The sequence below is a fragment of the Hydra vulgaris genome, chromosome 14 (assembly GCF_038396675.1).
Source record: "Hydra vulgaris chromosome 14, alternate assembly HydraT2T_AEP".
NCBI classification, from domain to species: Eukaryota; Metazoa; Cnidaria; class Hydrozoa; order Anthoathecata; family Hydridae; genus Hydra; species Hydra vulgaris.
This window is the reverse complement of record NC_088933.1, coordinates 23,042,501-23,062,298: the sequence shown is the minus strand read 5'-3', so window position 1 is coordinate 23,062,298 and position 19,798 is coordinate 23,042,501. Positions and strand designations below refer to the sequence as shown.

Sequence of the window (19,798 nt, the reverse complement as noted above, 5' to 3'; positions counted from 1 at the left end):
CTTCAGTGCATTTAATGCGTCAATACTAAATCCCTATTATTTATACTTCTTAAAACTATTTTTGCTAAAAATAAAACATATAAAAAATTAATGTTATAGTATTAATAAAATAGCGCAATAAAAACGTTGAAGAAAAGATATGCATAACGGGGTTACCTGTTACTTCTAAAACTCCGCTTCGTGTTGCTGAACCTAATCTATTTTTAGCTGTGCATTCGTATATACCACTATCAGAAAGCTTAATATTGTTTATTTTTAGTGTTCCTGTTGGTAATATTGTATATTTATCGCTTGTTTTCAAAATTTCTGTAGTATCATTAATTTTTTTCCAAGTTATTGTGGGTTTTGGGGCTCCAGTAGGTATACAAAATATTTGTGCAAAACCGCCAACAACTGCATGAGTAGTTTCTGCAGGGCTTGTACTTAATGGCCCAAACGCAGCAGGTGTTTCTATAAAGCGTTTTAAAAAATATTTTTAAAAAGTTTTAAATATTAAATTTTTTTAGCAGAAGTTAAACCAAAACAGAAATTAACAGATATTTATACAAAAAATAAATAATTAGTTATTAAATTTCTACCTAAAACTGAAAAGCGTATTGTCATCATAGCTTCGCCGTGTCTGTTAGATGCAATGCATTGATAAAATCCAGAAGATTTTGAGCTTTTTACAGTTATTGTTAATGTACCTTTAGTTGATACCCCATCACTAGGTTCTAATAACTGTCCATTTAAATACCAGCTGTACGTAACAGCAGGGACACCCGTAGCTTCACAGCGAAAAGATATAGTTGTATCTTGTGCAGAAAACTTATTTTCATCAGGTGTTATCATTTCGGGAGAAGCTGAATATAAAAATTTTTTAAAATCATATATATGATTTATATATATATATATATATATATATATATATATATATATATATATATATATATATATATATATATATATATATATATATATATATATATATATATATATATATATATATATATATATATATATATATATATATATATATATATATATATATAGTATATATATATATATATATATATATATATATATATATATATATATATATATATATATATATATATATATATATATGTTTATAAATATTGTAAGCATATATATGTTAATTATCTAAGTAAAACTTTTTAAAGTGAAGCTTTGGGAAGGAAGGAAAAGTAAACAAAGATGATACATCTTTAAGTTTGACATCTAACAGCTTGTTAACAGATGGACATTTACGGCAAAAAAAAAAAAAAAAAAAAAAAAAAAAATTATATTTAAAAGATTGCGAAACAACTATTACCTTCTAGCTCTAAAAAAGCTGTTTTGGAATTTGTTTGACCTAAATCATTGGAAACTTCGCAAGAGTATTCGCCTCTATGTTGAACATCAAAGCTACCAAATTCATAACGTAGCCTGTTACCAACTTGGTAAGATCCTTTTAGTATTGCGTTAGTATCAACACGACGGAATTGCATTGTTGGAACGGGTCTAAAGTTAAAAGAAACTTTTTTGCTACAAGTTGTAATAAGAAAGAAGTCTTATAAAAATATGAATAAAGTTTAAGTGCATAAAATATATATTGGAAATTGCATATAAAATATACTTTATATTAGAATGCATCTAAAAACAACAACTTTTAAAAATTGCTTTGTAGCGGGTTGCGCATAAGTTATCGGACTAAAATCTTTAATATATTAGTTTTAAGTAAATTTTTATTAAAATTTATTAAGATTTTTTGCTAAATCAAGATATTTAATTGTAAATAAAAATTATTTATTTATTATACGGAAAAACTCAATAATCTGCAATCATTACTCCATCATCTGATCTATAACCTGCAATCATTATCTCCACCATCTGCTCTATGATCTGCAATTGATCTCAATTTTGCTTTGACACCTTTCATAAGCAAATTTAAAAAATTTAAAATAGTTACTTTTAATTGTAGTTTGATTCGATTCATCAAGATTTTCTATAATCAAGCTTGCCAACCTACCTCGTAAACTTTTTTGAAAATTTCTCTTATCCCACAAAGCGAACACTTTCTAGACATGTTTCTTTGATGTCAGTGTAGTATTTTGAATTTCCAGTCATATTAACACATGCAAAACAAAAGTATTTATTATCAATGGCCAGAAGTGAATTTGTGTTATAGAACTGATTAGCAAGTTTTCGGCATCTTTTTTTTTTGCTTTTATTTGTTGTTCTATGGTGTATTTGGAAGTCTTCATACGTTTTCTGCATTGAATACTTGTTTTTTCTAGTTGACGACCATTTATCAATTAATTCACACCGAATTTAATACCCAATTTTCTCCGACTGACCCCCTTTCGGTTTTTTACAAGTCTCTTTAGTTTGGCTTGCTCATGGTGTCAGATGACCAGAATGCTTTTTTTCAGAGTATAAATGAACATTTTTTAAGTTATAGATTGTATTTTGTACTATTCCTTCTTTTTTGAAATGATTTACGATTTCACTTTTTTTACATTATGACTTTTTATTAAAAAAATTTCGAATTTGCATTTAAAAAAATTTACTTTAGATAATAAAATAAACATTTCATAGTTTTTGTATGCATATACATCGAACCATGTGATTGTTTTATTAGCTAGGAAAATTAAATTAAAATTTGTCCAATAACTTATGCATTACCCGTTAATAGCTCTAGACGAGTTCTTTATAATAAAACAACGCTGGATTTAAAATATTTTTAAATAAAAAATATTGTTTGAGTTTCTCTAGGACAGGGGCAAATCCAGACCACCTTGAAAGGAAGGAGGAGAGGGGGCAATTTTTAGGTCTTTTTGACTTGGCGGATCCAGATCTAGAAATGGTCATTTTCAGATTTAATGATTTGTGAGCAGGCAAGCCCACTAATAATAAAACATTTTGAGTTAATTTTTTAAATAATATAAGTCTTAAAGTTTGATATTTTTTTTTTGCACCACAGAACTTTATTAAAGTTTCTAATCACTTTTAAATAGTCTCCTTACTTTATTTACGTTTTCAAACAACATGTTTTGTTAAATATATAAATATACAATTAATCGCCCCCACCGCTTAAGACCTTTTAACATTTAACAGAGTCTTTGATATAAGTATATATATATATATATATATATATATATATATATATATATATATATATATATATATATATATATATATATATATATATATATATATATATATATTACTACATATAGGCACCTTGTAATTGTAATTGTAATTGTAACCTTGGCGAACCTTGAAAATTTTTTTTTTTGAAAAAAATCTTTTGTGTTATTTTATTATATAAAATACATTTAAAGCTATTAAGAGGCATTTTTTTAAAAATTGTCGTTTGCAATTCACCCCACTGCATATACTATAAGTATAAAGTCTTGCCTTCCAAATGCAATGCATTCCATCATAAAATTTGAATTTTTCATTGCAGTTTGATCATTAAAAACCCAAACTTCGGGCGGTACAATATCTTGCGTTTCTTCTAAAAAGCAAGTTGTTTCACAATTTAAATACAAAACAAATAATTTAATTCAGTTCAAAGTTGCATAAACTATTAAAAAAGAACTATAAAAAAACTTACTTTGGCTGACTTTAAGATCGACAGTCCTTTTTAAGACTCTTCTCAATTTGTTATTTTCAACACTGCAATAATAAATACCGTAATCTTCTTTTGTAGTATATGAAAAATACAAATCGCCTGCTTCACTAACACTGTAATAGGAGTTCATGTCTAATTGCAAAGGAAAATAGTTTCCTGATGAATGCCGTTTTGCCCAATAAATATTTCTATCTGGATAAGAGTCAGGGGCGTTACAAAAAAGCACTTTTTTATCACCTGCTGTGACTCTCGAGTTACTGTCTTCAGCTGAAAACTCGTTTAAATCTAAATAAAACAATTTTTTTAAATAAATAATAATAATAATAATAACACAAAAGTTTAAATAAATAATAATAATAATAATAACACACGTAAACATAAAGTGTAGCATAAAGACATACTATTAGGGTGTTAAAAGTATTAGGGTATTATTTAGTTCGTTATGCTAGTTAAATTTATTAACTAAAAAACACTTTTTAATAGTTCTGAGATTTTTTGTTGTCGTTGTTATTGTTTTGTTTATTGAATAAGGATTCTATTATAAATACGTTCTGTATAAACAAATTAAATATAGAATTCTTTTTCTTATTCAACTGAAATGTTTTAAAAATTAATTAAATTTTAAATCAGGTACTTACATGGAAAAGTTACGAATGCTGATTTACTTAATAGCCCTCCGTACCGATTGGACACAAGACACCGATACTTTCCTTGATCTTTACTACGCAATGCATTAAAAATTGTCAATGAACCGTCTTCTAATACCAGTGTCCGATTATTTTTATTATTTATAACTATATCGTCTTTGTACCAAGAATATATTAAGAGTTGATCTCCAAATGCTTTACAAGTAAGTTTATAATTCAGTGTTTCCACCAGTCCGTTTTCAGGTTCTTGGATAAAACCCAAGTAGGGATCATTAGATTCTATCAATAAATAAATAAAAATTAAAATCTGCAATTATATTGCATACTAAGTTACATCAACAATAAACACTAAGCATCTCAATGAGATCAATCCATTCCGACGATTAGCTTTTAGCGTTAAATACCTTTAATCATTCAATGACATTAATATAAGCTAAAAGTCATTCTGTCCTTTATAAAAACTTGCTGTTTTTGTTATTGTTTTTTTTTTAAAAGCCGATGTTATATCTTTGAATGTAAACCATTTGCCGATCCATTGCAGTTTGCAGTTTGCTTAGATACTACATCAATACTTTAGCGTTTTTATATTCTTAACGTTCGTTTAGCAAAATTGTATGCGGCAAATGCCGTCAACGCATTAAAGAACAAAATGTAAATTTGCAACCTAACAATCTAATTTACTGTAAACTATAAAAGCTAATAGCAAATTATATAAATTATTATAAAATAAATTTAAAAGAATATACCTAAAAAAATAGGTGGTATCCTAGTTAAAGTACTTAAAACTATCAGGTAGCACTTCAAGATCCATGTCATCCTCTTACATTACAGTGTCAGATTCTTGAACTAAATAAATAGAATTTGTTATATATATATATATATATATATATATATATATATATATATATATATATATATATATATAATTTTTGTTAAAAATGCCTGTCAATGAGGCACACAGCTCAATAATGGTAACACTAACAATAATTCTGGTAATAGATAAGAAAACTTTCGACTTTTATTTGAATTTTAAAAGCATTTTATTAAACATAATTACGCTTCAAATGCAATTTTATTGTTTGTTTTATCAAACTTGACAAAAAATTAAACTGTTTATACAAAATACGATTACAAAAATATTGGTGCTAAGTTCGAACTAAGTCTAACAAATTTAAGCAAAAATATGTGTCCATTATTAGTATCTATTAATAAGGAAATCATCTATAATTGATTGATAAAAATTCCTAAAAAAGATCGTTAAAATATCTAAATTCCAACAAGAATCTACGAAAGCCATATAATTTTAAAATAAAGAAGAATTAATAAAAAAAACACGGCTCATTACAGCTTTTTTAGATTTTTCGTTGACTTTTTTAAATTATTCGTTATCTTTTATTTCCTTTATCAATTTGTTAAATCTCAACCAAACTTGTTGAAACTTTCTTAACCAAAAATCCACTCTTTCTTATAAAAGAAACTTTCAAGTGCAGTTTGTTAAAAAATACAACAAAGTCTAAATTTATCTCTCTGCATTAAAAATCCTTCAACGTTAAAATATTGTTATTAATATATAATTTAAAAAACTCAAAATATAATTCGCGTAGCTCTGATAAATGGTAAGGTTAAAACTAATTTCCTGCCCACAAGTAAATGTCATTAGAATGCATACGTTAAGTTTCAGCGATTTCCTTTAAGATTTATTTTCAGAGTCTCCTCGTGTTAAAGTCTTGCCATGTGAAGTGTCTTGGATAAATGTTAAACAAAAAAATCTTTATTGCCTCTTAGAAAAGGCATTTAACATGCAAGAAATTCCTCTGAGGTGAAGAGTTATTAAAATGGAATTAACAATTCGCGTAATACGTAAACTATAATATCTCTTCAATTGAAATTTAGTAAAAAGACAGACTGCTGCTGCATACAACCGATTTATGATGCCTGCTAACAATTCAGGATTTTAGACAGCGTTTTAATATATTTAATTAACGCATACATACACGCACACACACACACATATATATATATATATATATATATATATATATATATATATATATATATATATATATATATATATATATATATATATATATATATATATATATATATATATATATATATATAAACTATTTTTGTAAAATACTTTAAATAATTTTTTACTGCAAACTTATGCATTTTTGCTTACTTCTTCCAAAATCTTTAATTTGGTTTAATTAGTTGCATTTTTTTATTTTTGTTGTTGCAATTTTCATATTATTTATGCTTACCAATTTAGCTTACTTTAGCCATTGGATTAGATTAACTGCTATACGAATAAAATTTAAAAAAATAAAAGACCAATTTAAACAATGTAGTAAAATGAAAAAAGAAACTGTAATTCAAAATTAAAAGTAATAGTAATAAAAATTGATAACAAAATTATCAAATGTTTAAAAATTATAAAATTCAAATGTTAAAAACCCCTTCCACAGCTTAAGAAAATATAAGCATTTTAGTATTGATAAATATTTAAGTAAACAAATTATTCCACAAAACATATACAACGAAATTTATAACCGGTATATTTATAATCTATGTTAAGCATTTATTTATAATCAAATATAAGCAAATATTTATAATCAACGTTAAAGTAAAAATTGAAAAAAATCCAAGCGCAGCGCTATAATTAAAAATGTGTTTTACATAAATTATAATTAGACAAGCGTATGAAAATAAATTTCTCTTAATTACGACAAATTTAAGAAATAATTAGTGAGCGTAAATTATATATGTATATATTGAGGAATTCAAATAATTATATCTTTAAAACTTTTTTCAAAATGTTGCACAAAGCTTACCTCCATAATGTTTTTACTATATTAAAGCAATTTTTTCTTCTTTGAAATATAAAAAAAAACCTTTACAACTTTTTTCACCTAGGGCAACCAAATGAGGCGTTTAAATATTTATCAATACGTGCTATTTATTCGGCTTCGTACACGAATGCGAAATTCAGCTAAAATTTCAAAAACTTTTTTTAACTTACTATTAAATTACTAATTGTTTTGGACTAGCAAAAAGTATAGATTCTATTATGCTTTTACCGCGTTTTTTTTATCGGCATTTTTTAAATTCATTCCCAGCCGTATAATACTCTCTAAATTTAAACTTTAAGCGCGTGGCTCCAAATAAAAGTAAATAAAACAAAAACTATTGTTCTTTAACAACAGCGATTTAGATGGCCAAGTTTAATCGTGAAGAACTCATTTTCTAAACTCTAGTTTTGGAAATTATATATTATAAATTATAAAAATTACAATGTTCTATGGCTGACCAACGCGTTTTATTTTATCTTGTTGCTAAAAAGCTTTTGAAACAATTTGATGAAATTTTTTTTGACAAAAAAAATCCTACATATAAAGTTGCAAAGATATTTTTAAAAGAAAAGAATTTTTACGGTAACGACTTTCAGGTTTAGAAGACCTTTAGATGCGGTAACTTGATTTTTAAATTCATTTATATTAGTTATCTTTTTTCTTCGATGCTTATATATAAATAGATTTTGGTATAAAGATAACTTTTGACTTAATACATCCTTGGTTACCTCGTCAAATTTTCTCTTATGATTTTTGTCTGCGTCTAACCACTTTCAAATGCCATAATTCTAAATGTGAAACTTGAAGTGCGCAAACATGATGTTATAATTTCTTTTATCTTTAGATTGAAAAGCTCAAACGATTGCTCTAAAATGTAGGATTGATACGAAAAGATCAATAATCTGCGGTATAATAAACTCATTTAGTGGTTACAGAAACAAAAATAACCAACACATCTACTTCTTCATCTTGGCTTAATTGTTCAAGCGTCAATGGCTGAAATATTTTAGCATATATGTTTTAATCTTAGGCGGTTATTACAAAACTGATAATATAGCTCCAATTACATTATAAATATTTGTTTTGCAAATGCGTTTATAGCAAAATTGCGTTTATACGAAACAATCAAGAGAATTCCATGCAATATGTAAACAGCTCTCACCTTATTTTGCATATATTAAATTTTTTTTTACATTTTTTGATTCTTTATTAATTATAGATTTTTATAAATATATTTGTATAAATAGAAATGGCGCCAGGAAGTACATTTTTATGAAGATTCTTGTTTGTCAAGCAAATCATTTAACGGTTTTTATGATTTTAAACCCCACTATGTTTATTTTGGTGCCTAAATAATTTGCATAATTGCTACAGTTTATGCATAATTGCTACAGTTCATGCATAATTGCTACAGTTGAAGCATAAAATATTTCTAATGTTTTGACAAAAAATTATACTTGTGTATTCTTAAAATGTGTGACGGAAAACACTTTAAATGTCTATATGAGTTGCATTTATTTTTCCGTTTCAACAAAAATCAATAAACCAATAAGATTTTCTGCTTAAGCTTCATCTTCGTAAGCTTAGCGTCCTTTTGAAGCAGAAATTAATTAAAAAAGATATTCTGAGATTGTAAACTCAAAGAAAAATCTTCTAAACTTTAAAGAAACATAAATCTTGTAACGTCACATTATTTACAAAATGTAAAACACAATAAAAATGTAACACAAAATTTTTAAAAAATAACCAATAGTCGCACGAGAATTGTAAAGTCTGAATTTTTTGACATTTTTTAACATGATGTTGCAAGAATTTAACCTTTAGTTTTTAATTATTTTAATTATTAATTTAATTTAATTGAAATGGTTTTTTAAAATTTCAGCTGATACCACTTATTGTTGATAATTACATTAGTTATGCTGCATAGTTAATGTAATAATATTTATAAAATTTTGAAAGTATGTTTATAATTGTAACTTTTAGTTTTTTTATAATAAATATTAACTTCAAATATAAGTATTACTAAAATTCAATTATAAATATTATAAAAGTAAATATTAACTTTAGTTGTTAAATTATAAATATAAAAAAAGAATTATTGAGCTTTATACACAAATAAATGCTATTTTTTTCATGAAAGTATCTTACATACTTGATAACAAATCATTACATAACAAGATATTAACAATTCGGCCACTAATTTTTAAAAGTTTGTTTTTTAAGTTTGGAATTTTAAGTTTTTTTTATAAATATTATTTGTTAATTTTAACATTAATTGTTAAATTATAAATATAAAAAAAAAATTATACAGCTTTACAATTCTTATTCGACAAAATGGCAAAACTAATAAATTAAAAAAAAAAAAAAAGCAAACTGTAATTTTATGTGCAGCTTATAAACGCAGGCTTCATTGATGCTCACCCATTGGTGAATTTTTTTCTGTAAAAAAAATTATAAAAAGTTGGAACTTTGCAAACAAGCTGGATTTTTGTAATCTTTGCACTATTATTATAGAGAACGAATGTTTGAGAAAGTCTCAATTTAGCGACAGATTGAATAAGAGAAACAAAACCTCTTTGTGAAATAATACTATTTTTTTTCAAACTCAATGTAAATACAAGAATAAGCATAATACTCCAGAATGCAATGATCTATTGTTCCTTAATAATATAATCACAATATAATAACCTTAAATGCGACATTAACATATCGCAATCAGTTTTTTTTTTTTTTTTTTTTTTAATCGTTGCTTCGTTAACTTTTTGTGCTTTATATAACTTGTTGAAATTTTTATCTTAAATATTTAAAAAAATCTGAGACATGGGTTTATGTGCTAAAAAGGTGCGTCTAAAAAATGTTAATTTGTTAAAACGAAACAAAAAGATGTTTATGAATTTTTACAAAAATAAATAGAAAAACTACAATTTTTAAAAATGCATGCATATATATATATAATAATTATATATATATATATATATATATATATATATATATATATATATATATATATATATATATATATATATATATATATATATATATATATATATATAAATATATATATATATTATTATATATATATAATAATTATTTCAACTATTCTTTTCCATTATAATACAAAGTTCTCTACATAAATTTATACAAGCTTACAATATCTAACTTAAATTTGTATTTATAAATATGCTATAAACTAGCATATTTTTATAGTTGCTTACCTCTGCACAGGAGGTACGGTTTTTATATTATTAACTTATGGAGTATGCTTATGGATATGCTTGACAAACTATTTATATGAAACGTGCTGTGAAAGATAAGTAGTTTTCTCTGCTTTTATATACTTTTCTAGTCTGCGATTAATTATTTTTTTCAACTCACTTGAAAGTACTTAGTGTTGCCAATAGTTACAAACGATTATTCAATGATAATACTGAAAATAAAACGCGTCGAATGACTTACTTTGTTAAGTTATATTTTTATGAACGGAAAGCGTCGATTACGAAATAAATAACTATGCCCGTTATCTCGTGTCTTGAAATTCAAACAGTTTTTACATAAAAACTATAAAACATAAAATATGAGCGGAGGATAACTTTTTTAATTTTGGAGATTCGGTTTTTAAAGACCATTGTGTTATTTTAAAAAAAATCAGAGACATGTACTACACTTTAAATCAAAACAAGAAAGTGTTTAGAGAACTTACCACAGCTGAAACACGAATATGTTTATGAATTTATAAATGTTTATACATACGTTTTTAATGAAAATAATTAATCCAAGATTTTTTTACTGAATATATCTCACCTACCTGATAACAAATCATTACATTACAAGATATTAATAATTCAGCCACCAAATTTTAACTACGTTTAACAAAATGCTGTTACTGAGCGACGATCTGTTCTATCTTTTTTGGAAGAGAAAAATAAACTGTTTTATGTGTGAACACAATTTAGGCGCTCGAACCTTTATTTTGCGTAGTAAACTGAAATACTGCAACATAATATTGACTTAAACACTTGCCGAAAGATTGAACTTTTTTGTGCTAAAACAAATAAAAAAATCGCATTGTATCGTTTTTAGTGCTGTACGTGACAATGGAAAATCTTAAGCGATTTCGGTATCAAATTTTTTTATTTACAACATGCCAAAGAATATCTGGACCTTTATTTTGTTTGTTTGTTTGTTTTTACATTACTGCCATGCTACTTTTTTTTAGTTCCGTTGTCAATTAATATGAATGTATAGAAAACTAACTTAGATTTGTTTAGATTAAATATGTTTTCTCAATTCATAACAATAAATCGCAGTTTAATAGATTGTTTACGATGCAATTGTTTTATTAATTTATCAAACTAATAATAAATAGTATCTATTAATATTACTATTAATAAATCGTCAGCTGTCTAAATAGCCTGGCCGAACTTCAATTGTCAAACGTCAAAACAACCTGGCCGAAAGTCAATTGTCAAACGTCTAAATATCCATCCAAAAATTGATTGTCAGACGTCTAAATAACCTGGCCAAAAGTTGATCGTCATATGTTTAAACAAACTTACTGAAGTTCGATCGTCAGATGTCTAAATCACATATTATTCCAAAAGTCAAATTTAGTTATTGATTTTAATTATTTAACTATAATTATTTTTATTAATTATAGCTGTTATGGATTTGCTACTTGTTAAAAGAAGTTTCCTGTGTAATAACATTGTAATTGAGAAAGTTAATTAGCTTTTAATTTGTATATGTTATTTATAAATAAAATGCAAAAAGCCTAATCTTTAAAATATTTATCCTTTTATTGAAGAGTTATACCAAAAACAGTCGATGTCGGAGTCATGTGTCGATGTCACAGTCGGTGGATTAAAATTTTGCAGTGGCATTTGGCAACTAAATATTCAACAATAATAAATCCCGTTTAAAAATTTAAAACTCACTGATGTTAAATTCATGGAACAATATTTTATTGCATAGCTTAAAGCTTAGTACGTACGTACATTGTTTTTTTTAATATTCGTTACAACAATTGAAATCCTGAACAAAAATTCAAAACAATATAAAGGGTAGTATGTGCGCCCGCGAAACTTTTTAGTGAATAAAAAACTTTTTTTTTATACAAAACTGATATCCAGAAAAATATTAATAAATTTGATTGTAAATTTTGTAATAGCGATTGAAGAGATATTTACCATAGGTATGAAGAATTGATCATCAAACCAAATATAAGCAAGCCACAATCAAAAAAGGTATAAACAAATCACTATAAATCATTATTAAAACAAGGCAAGAGCAATTCATAATTAAAACAAGGTATAAGCAATTTTGTCTTTATATGGTAATATAAAGACAAAATATAAGTAATTTTCTAACCAAAAAGGATAGTTGGTACTTTAAAATTCTTTATTGTTGTTTTTAAATTCATTTACTGTTAATTAACTTTCTAACTATCCTATTAGAAGCAGCGTCCTTTATAATTAAAATTAGAATTTGTTAATATTAACTTTTGAACGTTCTTTTTGGAACAAAATTTCTCGTACGAGATAATGGGCGAAGCTATTTATTCAAAGTCTTTAATTATACTGCCTTAATCAAATCTTTATGGTTTCTACAATATCGGATAATGATAAATATATCGATAAAATACGCGATTTGCAGAGGCATTCAAAATTGTCCTATTTTATAAATAAATATTTTTAGTAATTAATAACCGCGTGAAAGTATAAACAATATAAATCAATTTAAACCTAAATGCGAAAAACTATTAAAGTAAAAACTACTTGTAGAAAGTGATTATTTTAATTGTTTTTAACTATACTATTTAACCAGGTTAATGTTTTGTAAAAATAAAAAACATTGCAAAGATATACTTTAAGACTGGGAAAGCAACACGTTTGTAGTACAACTCGTGGCATTGAGAACTAAATTGATATGAGTGAAAACAGGCAGTACAGAGAAAATATTTCCTACGCAACACTATTAAAAAAATAAAGACAATACAGAAAACAACTTTTTTCATTTGACCTTTTAATTTGTTTCATTGTAACAATCTTGGACTTTGAAAGCATTATTACTAATCAAAATTTCTGCTTATTTGAAATTGTGGAATCAAAAATTTTTTTTTTACGGTTTTGTACGGTTACATACCGTACCGTTTGGAAACGCAAATGTCTACTTTACAAATTGTGTGATTTATTACTAGAATACCATCGTTCATTTGACACCATACTTTATTTTACACCATCCGAGTCAAAATCAAAATTTTACCAAACAACAAGCAGTAATCACAAAATTGAATGTTTTAAAAAAATTCCATTAAAATGGCGTATAGTGTCTCTTATGCGCTCTCCCAATTTTTATCTTATGATTTAAGGCTCTTTCAGTCAACTTATAGCCTAATGTCGTATATTGACGGAGAGAGCCTTAGTATAATTAGAATTTTGGTAAATTGTTACTTTTTTGTTTTGTTTTAAAAGGCACTTAAAAAGACTATATTAATGTTGTAGGCATAAGGACTACATTTGCAAAAACAAAATCTGAATAGAGATGGTATGCGAAGAATGCAATGAGTCTGAAAACACAAACATTTTCATTTGTACTCTGTGTTCTGATTCAGGGTGAAACTATTTTATGTTTTATTTATTTGGATTTAAAGTATTTACAGAATGAACATGTGTTATCATCATCTAAAGAAAGGTTTAACAAAGTTTCGTTAGAATCGATTCCGCGTTAGCTTAAGAACGAATTGTGTACTGCCAACAGTTGGCAGTTCACAAAGCCAACGACACGGGCTTCGAAGTGGAGGGGCACAATTGTTTATTTCTAAAAAAAGTCCTCTATATATAGAATTTTCTCTAAAAAAAAAAAAAAAAATTTGTCTTTTAGAGAAAAGTGGGTCATGTTCCCCCGGCGTTGTCGGCCCTGGTTCACAACTTGTTCGTCTCAGTTATTGAGAACACACAAGTTCGTCACAAGTTCTCTCGTTTGAAAACGGAAAAAAATTTCAAATTTCAACTTTGCAAAAAATAAACTTTTAGCAAATGTATTATATTAAAGATAAGGTAGATTTTTTAGTTACATAAAAATATTTCTCTTGAAATATAAAGCTTGTTTAAACATAATTGACCGTATTAAACTTAAAGAACATTGTTATATTTGTTTTATGATAATATATAAGATTTCGATTAGTTGGAATTTTAACTTATTATTTGAGATTTTATTTGCTAACTAAAAAAATATTGATAAGTTTAAAATTTTTTTATGAGTACGTATTTAGCAAAATAGCATTGAGGTTATTGCGTGACGCAAATGAATAAAAAGAATTAATTTAAAATAGATTATTTTCTTCCGTAATTCATTTTTTAACGACTCAAACAAATCAAACATTTAGCTAACGTTAGATTCGCGTTCACATCTAATATTAGATGTGAATATGCAATGCTATAAAAAATAATGTTAATGAGAAACCAAAATTATCATATTGTTGTAAACTAAAACAAATTGATATTTTCTTTTGTGAGTTACTTTTAAAGAAATTTTTTTTAAAAACAAATTCAAAAAAGAATTGTTTACCACCTTTTAAAATTTACGCGAAATCGCAATACCGTAATTCAAACTTAATTTATTTTCTTGCAAAATACTTTATAAAACTCAACTCATTCTCAGCGGTTAAAATGTTAAGCGGATAATAGCGAATCAAAGTCATCATGTTCTTCTTAATACAATAAGACAGTTGTTGGTAACAATCCGTGAATATTAACGTTTAAGTTAAAAATATTTTTTCATTATTAATTTTATTATCTATTAAAATTTTTTGTCCATTTTTAACGCTGTTAAAAAACAACCGACACACGAAAGACAAATATTTGTAATGACTAGGCATTTCTTAAGACTGCAAACGAAAACGATGATGGATTACTTTCTGGCGTTCTAACAGTCTAAGCAGATTTGTTGATGCTAATTAAAAAAGAAAAAAAAGGGCTGATACCGAGCAGTGATGAATCCAGCATTTTTTATTGTTTGAGAAAACTAACTTCCAGACAGCGAGCAAACTCCAAACATTTCTATTTTTATATTTATGCCAAATAATGATGCTTTGCAAAAAATTGCGATGACTGGAGGCTGGGAACAAAAAAGATCTTAAACTTAATTCAAACACACACACACCAAACGCGAGGGGCAACAAGTAGATAAAATATTTTTTGGATTATTCTAAACTAGACTTATATTAATCGATAAATTTTAAGTTTCATAGTATTATCTCTCAGCGTTCAAAAATTATGACCATATAAAGTTTAGACCCCTCAAATTGAAGGGGTTACAAATTTATATGGTCATAACTTTGAAAACTATGAAACTCAAAATTTAACGATAAATATAAATCTAATTGAGAATAGTACAAAATATATTTTATCAACTTGTTGCCCCTCACGTTTGGGGTGGGAGGCTGATAAATTTAAAAGGTTCCCAGTCTTCAATCATCGCAATTATTGCAAAGCATCATCATTTGACATATAAACATACAGGGGTTTTGAGTTTGCTGCATGTCTGTAAGTTAGCTATCTCAAGCACCAAAAAATGCTAACTGAAGTCGAGGTTATCATTAGATTTTAAATTTTGTTCATATGCGGTAGTGGTGTAGTGGTAAGAGCGCTCGCTTCATAAGCGAGAGGTTCGGAGTTCGACTCCCACCACGTCCCTGGAAGTACCGCGCTCAACTTAGTTTCTCCGCGCAGCGGCCTTGCTCGGAAAGGTTCGTGTTTCGGAGTTAAAGAGTTGAGAGAGGGTAGTACCACGAATAACAACTAAAAAAAAAAAAAAAAAAAAAAAAAAAAAAAAATGAGTAGACTCCTCGACTGTAGTGGCCCCCCCTCGGGCCTTGGGGAGGTGAATAATCTAAAAATAAAAAAAATAAAAAAAAAAAAAAAGTGTTTGAAAATTATGACATGTTAAGTTTGTAACCCCCTCAAATTACAGGGGTTCAAACTTGATATGTTTATAGTTTATGAACACTTTAAGATTATTGTATGAAATTAAAAGTTTGATGATGAATATTAATTCAGTTAAAAAGAAGTTTAGAAAAAAATTAACAAATTTATTGCTCTCGCGATTAGGGGAGAGGAAAGGGAGACAATTATTTTTGGTTTTTTTGTTCCATGCTTTAATTATTGTAAGGTTTTGCAAAACATATTTATTTATCATAGGTACAAACATACCAATGATTGAAGTTATGCTTATGTTTTCAAACTTTTAATATGGTGTAAACTCGTAATTACAATTCAATTTTAGAAAAAAAATTTGCGTTTAGAGTAATAATCATATAAAACTTACAGCCCCCTCTTTGTTTTTTTCTTTTTTTTCTATTTTGGTTTGTTTTTAAAGCTTCTATTATTTTTTGTTCCGAAGCTTGAAAAACCGTAATTTTTCGTAATTGATTCCTTAATTAACTCCAGTGTGAAAATACAAAATCTTACCAAAATATAAAAAAAGTTCGAACCAAGTCTTTTCAGGTTAACTATAGAGCCTTAGTGAGCGTGAAAAAACTCTAGGTCCGAATCTGGAAAGGCCGTAAGGGGGCTATTCTAGACCGTTTTCTACAGCGTCAATCGTATTTGGGCGCCCAAATTAAAATTTGAGAACCTTTTTTTTTCTCACGTTTATATATATATATATATATATATATATATATATATATATATATATATATATATATATATATATATATATATATATATATATATATATATATATATATATATATATATATATATATATATATATATATATATATATATATATATATATATAAGGGGGCTATTCTAGACCGTTTTCTACAGCGTCAATCGTATTTGGGCGCCCAAATTAAAATTTGAGAACCTTTTTTTTTTCTCACGTTTTTTACAGCAAATATTGTTTTTTTCGCGAAAAAACGCTATTCATAAAAAAAAATAACACGATATTTGGCAACATTTGTGCTAAATTTCTATGCAACATGGCGGGGAGGGGCTGAGGGTGCCAACGCCCATATTTTTTTCCTAGAATAGCCCCTGTATATATACATATATATATATATATATATATGTATATATATATATATATATATATATATATATATATATATATATATATATATATATATATATATATATATATATATATATATTGATATAGAATTTATATCAAAATCATTCATATAGCAAGAAATTCATATTTTTTTAAATTAATAAAAAGTTTCGCATGAAATAGTAAAAAAATTATTATGGAATCAATCACAAATCCTTTTTTAACATTTCTGTTGTATGAGTTAGTAAAATTGCATGGAAAATTGCGTAAACGAACAACTTTAATTAATTACAGTTATTGAAACAAAAAAGGTATTTTTTATAAGTTCTTGATAATAAAGTCATGATGAAAAGACAAGAAATTCAAAAGTCGATTTAAATAAATCGATCTATTATAAGATCTGAATAAATTTGAAATAAGACCTGAATAAATTTAAAATTAGATCTGAATAAATTAAAATAAAATGATCAAAAGTCAGTTTATATAAATTGATTAAAAGTCAATTTAAATAAATTGATTAAAAGTCAATTTAAATAAATTGATCTTGGGCACTATAAAGGTGAAAAAGGATATAAAACTATTTCCAAAGTAGAATATAGTAGAATATGTTAAGCCTAAATTTTAAAAGCATCAAAAAATTAAAAATCTGTTTTACCAAAAATCTGTTTCACCAAGTATCTGTTTTACCAAAAATCTGTTTCACCAAAAATTTGATTCACCAAAAACATGTTTTATATGATTCACCATGATTTTATATGATTCACCAAAAACATGTTTTATAAGCCTGTTTAAATTAGTTTGGTGTTAAAGTTAAATAATTCATTTAATTTTTTTTATTGTTTTAATAACTTCTATATTACAAATAACCATTCTGGTGTCCGTCTGACCACAAAAAGGAGACTCCTATAAATATAAATCAATTCAGCTAAGTAACCATGTGTGATTCCTGGATTTGACTAGTTTGTTTTGAACTCCAAGAGGATGCAAAAAAAAAAAAAAACTTATTACTAAATACTAAATTTTAGTCGGACAATACGCTGTAAGTGTTTTTTCAAAAAATGCTTTCTGAGAAATTTTAATATATGACGTTTTATAAAAAATTTGTTTTCGTATAATTTAGTATTGGATGCAATAAAATCAAATGCTTTTTCTTAACTGTCACCCTGAATTTACCAATCAAATAGTTATTAAATTTTGTAACTTCAATTATATCAGTTTTTATAAGCTAATTTAATATTAGCTACTACCTATTGTATAAATAAAGTCGTAGTTTCAACAAAGTATTTTAAAAATTGTTAAGTAGCATTAATATAAAAATAATTGTTACAAATATAATAATTTTTTTATAAAATTTTTTTTTAAAAGTTTGTTAGTTTCTTTTGATATTTGACAGCTTGTATTTTAGGACTTCGTCATTATTATGACGTTCAAAGTCAATATGACTATGTGCTTGCTGGGTAAGCGTTTATTTATACAACAACAAATAGAAACAACACTATAGCCTTGATAACTAAAAAAATTTAAACAAAAATCTGAAACAACTAATATTTTTTAGTGTTAGAACTGTACCTGAGGTGTGATAAAAAGTTATTTATAACTGTACCTGAGGTGTGATAAATAATTATTTATAACCGTTAAATAATCTCTAATAAAAATGTTGCTGCAAGACGAAAATCACATGTTATAAGGTCAAGACATAAAGTAGAGGAGATCAAGGCCATATGTTTAACAGCGAAAAAGATATTTGAAAATATAAATGATACAATGATTTTACAAAATGATATTTGTAAACTAAAACAGGTTACCTTTCTGCACTGACCTAATACCCCAATTAAACAAGACCAATCTTTTTTGCATAAAATTATAAACAAAATATTGTATTAAGCGTAGGCAATTCTGTTTTAGAATAAAAATGGCACTTGACTACTTTAATTTATTGACTAGTTGTTGGGTTAAAAATTACAATATGTGTAGACGGAAGTAATGTATATATATATATATATATATATATATATATATATATATATATATATATATATATATATATATATATATATATATATATTTAAGTATGTATAAAATGTATACTTAAATATATATTTATATATATATATATATATATATATATATATATATATATATATATATATATATATATATATTTAAGTATGTATAAAATGTATACTTAAATATATATTTATTCATATAATGTATACTACAGATAATTAGCGATGAAATTTAATACACGTGACACGTGAAATGGATTGTTACAGTTTGTACACATATTGATTCAAGTTAATACAGTTTGTACCAATCTGAATCAATAAGTTTAACTTAGATGCATTCCTACAGTTGATCTGCATCCCTTAAACAAGTATAAATGTTGCACAAATTGTTTAACTTTATGGTATTTGCTCATGCAAAATTTTGACTAAGATATAAAGTGAAATAAAAAACCTATTTAAGTTTCTTTAAAAGTATTCTAGTAAAACCACATTTGAGGACTACATTTGAGAACCACATTTAACATGGAGGCTTCAAAGATCTATTTATAACATTGAGATATGAGAGATGAACTATTATAACCTTAAATATTGTAGTTAATTATAATGATAATGATCCTG

The 19,798-nt window shown here is 25.8% G+C and overlaps 1 protein-coding gene across 16 annotated transcripts in view; it reads right to left on the bottom strand.

The window, feature by feature from the left end:
• The window catches only part of LOC101237539 (contactin-4), a 42,120-nt gene that overhangs the window by 21,277 nt on the left and 1,045 nt on the right, over positions 1-19,798 (bottom strand). For 2 of the 16 annotated variants that reach the window (XM_065817441.1, XM_065817451.1), the window contains exons 1-8: positions 9,493-9,703; positions 5,013-5,112; positions 4,258-4,545; positions 3,602-3,904; positions 3,403-3,502; positions 1,316-1,503; positions 579-842; positions 157-450 (exon numbers count right to left, since the gene is read on the bottom strand). In XM_065817441.1, the coding sequence (XP_065673513.1) occupies positions 157-450; positions 579-842; positions 1,316-1,503; positions 3,403-3,502; positions 3,602-3,904; positions 4,258-4,545; positions 5,013-5,082 (1,507 nt within the window). In that variant the 5' untranslated portion in view covers positions 5,083-5,112; positions 9,493-9,703. Of the gene's footprint in view, positions 1-156; positions 451-578; positions 843-1,315; positions 1,504-3,402; positions 3,503-3,601; positions 3,905-4,257; positions 4,546-5,012; positions 5,113-5,611; positions 6,110-6,530; positions 6,564-7,100; positions 7,310-7,846; positions 7,986-9,492; positions 9,704-10,919; positions 11,137-19,798 lie in introns of those variants that run through there. The other 14 variants (XM_065817437.1, XM_065817447.1, XM_065817442.1 and 11 more) reach the window with 11 other exon arrangements.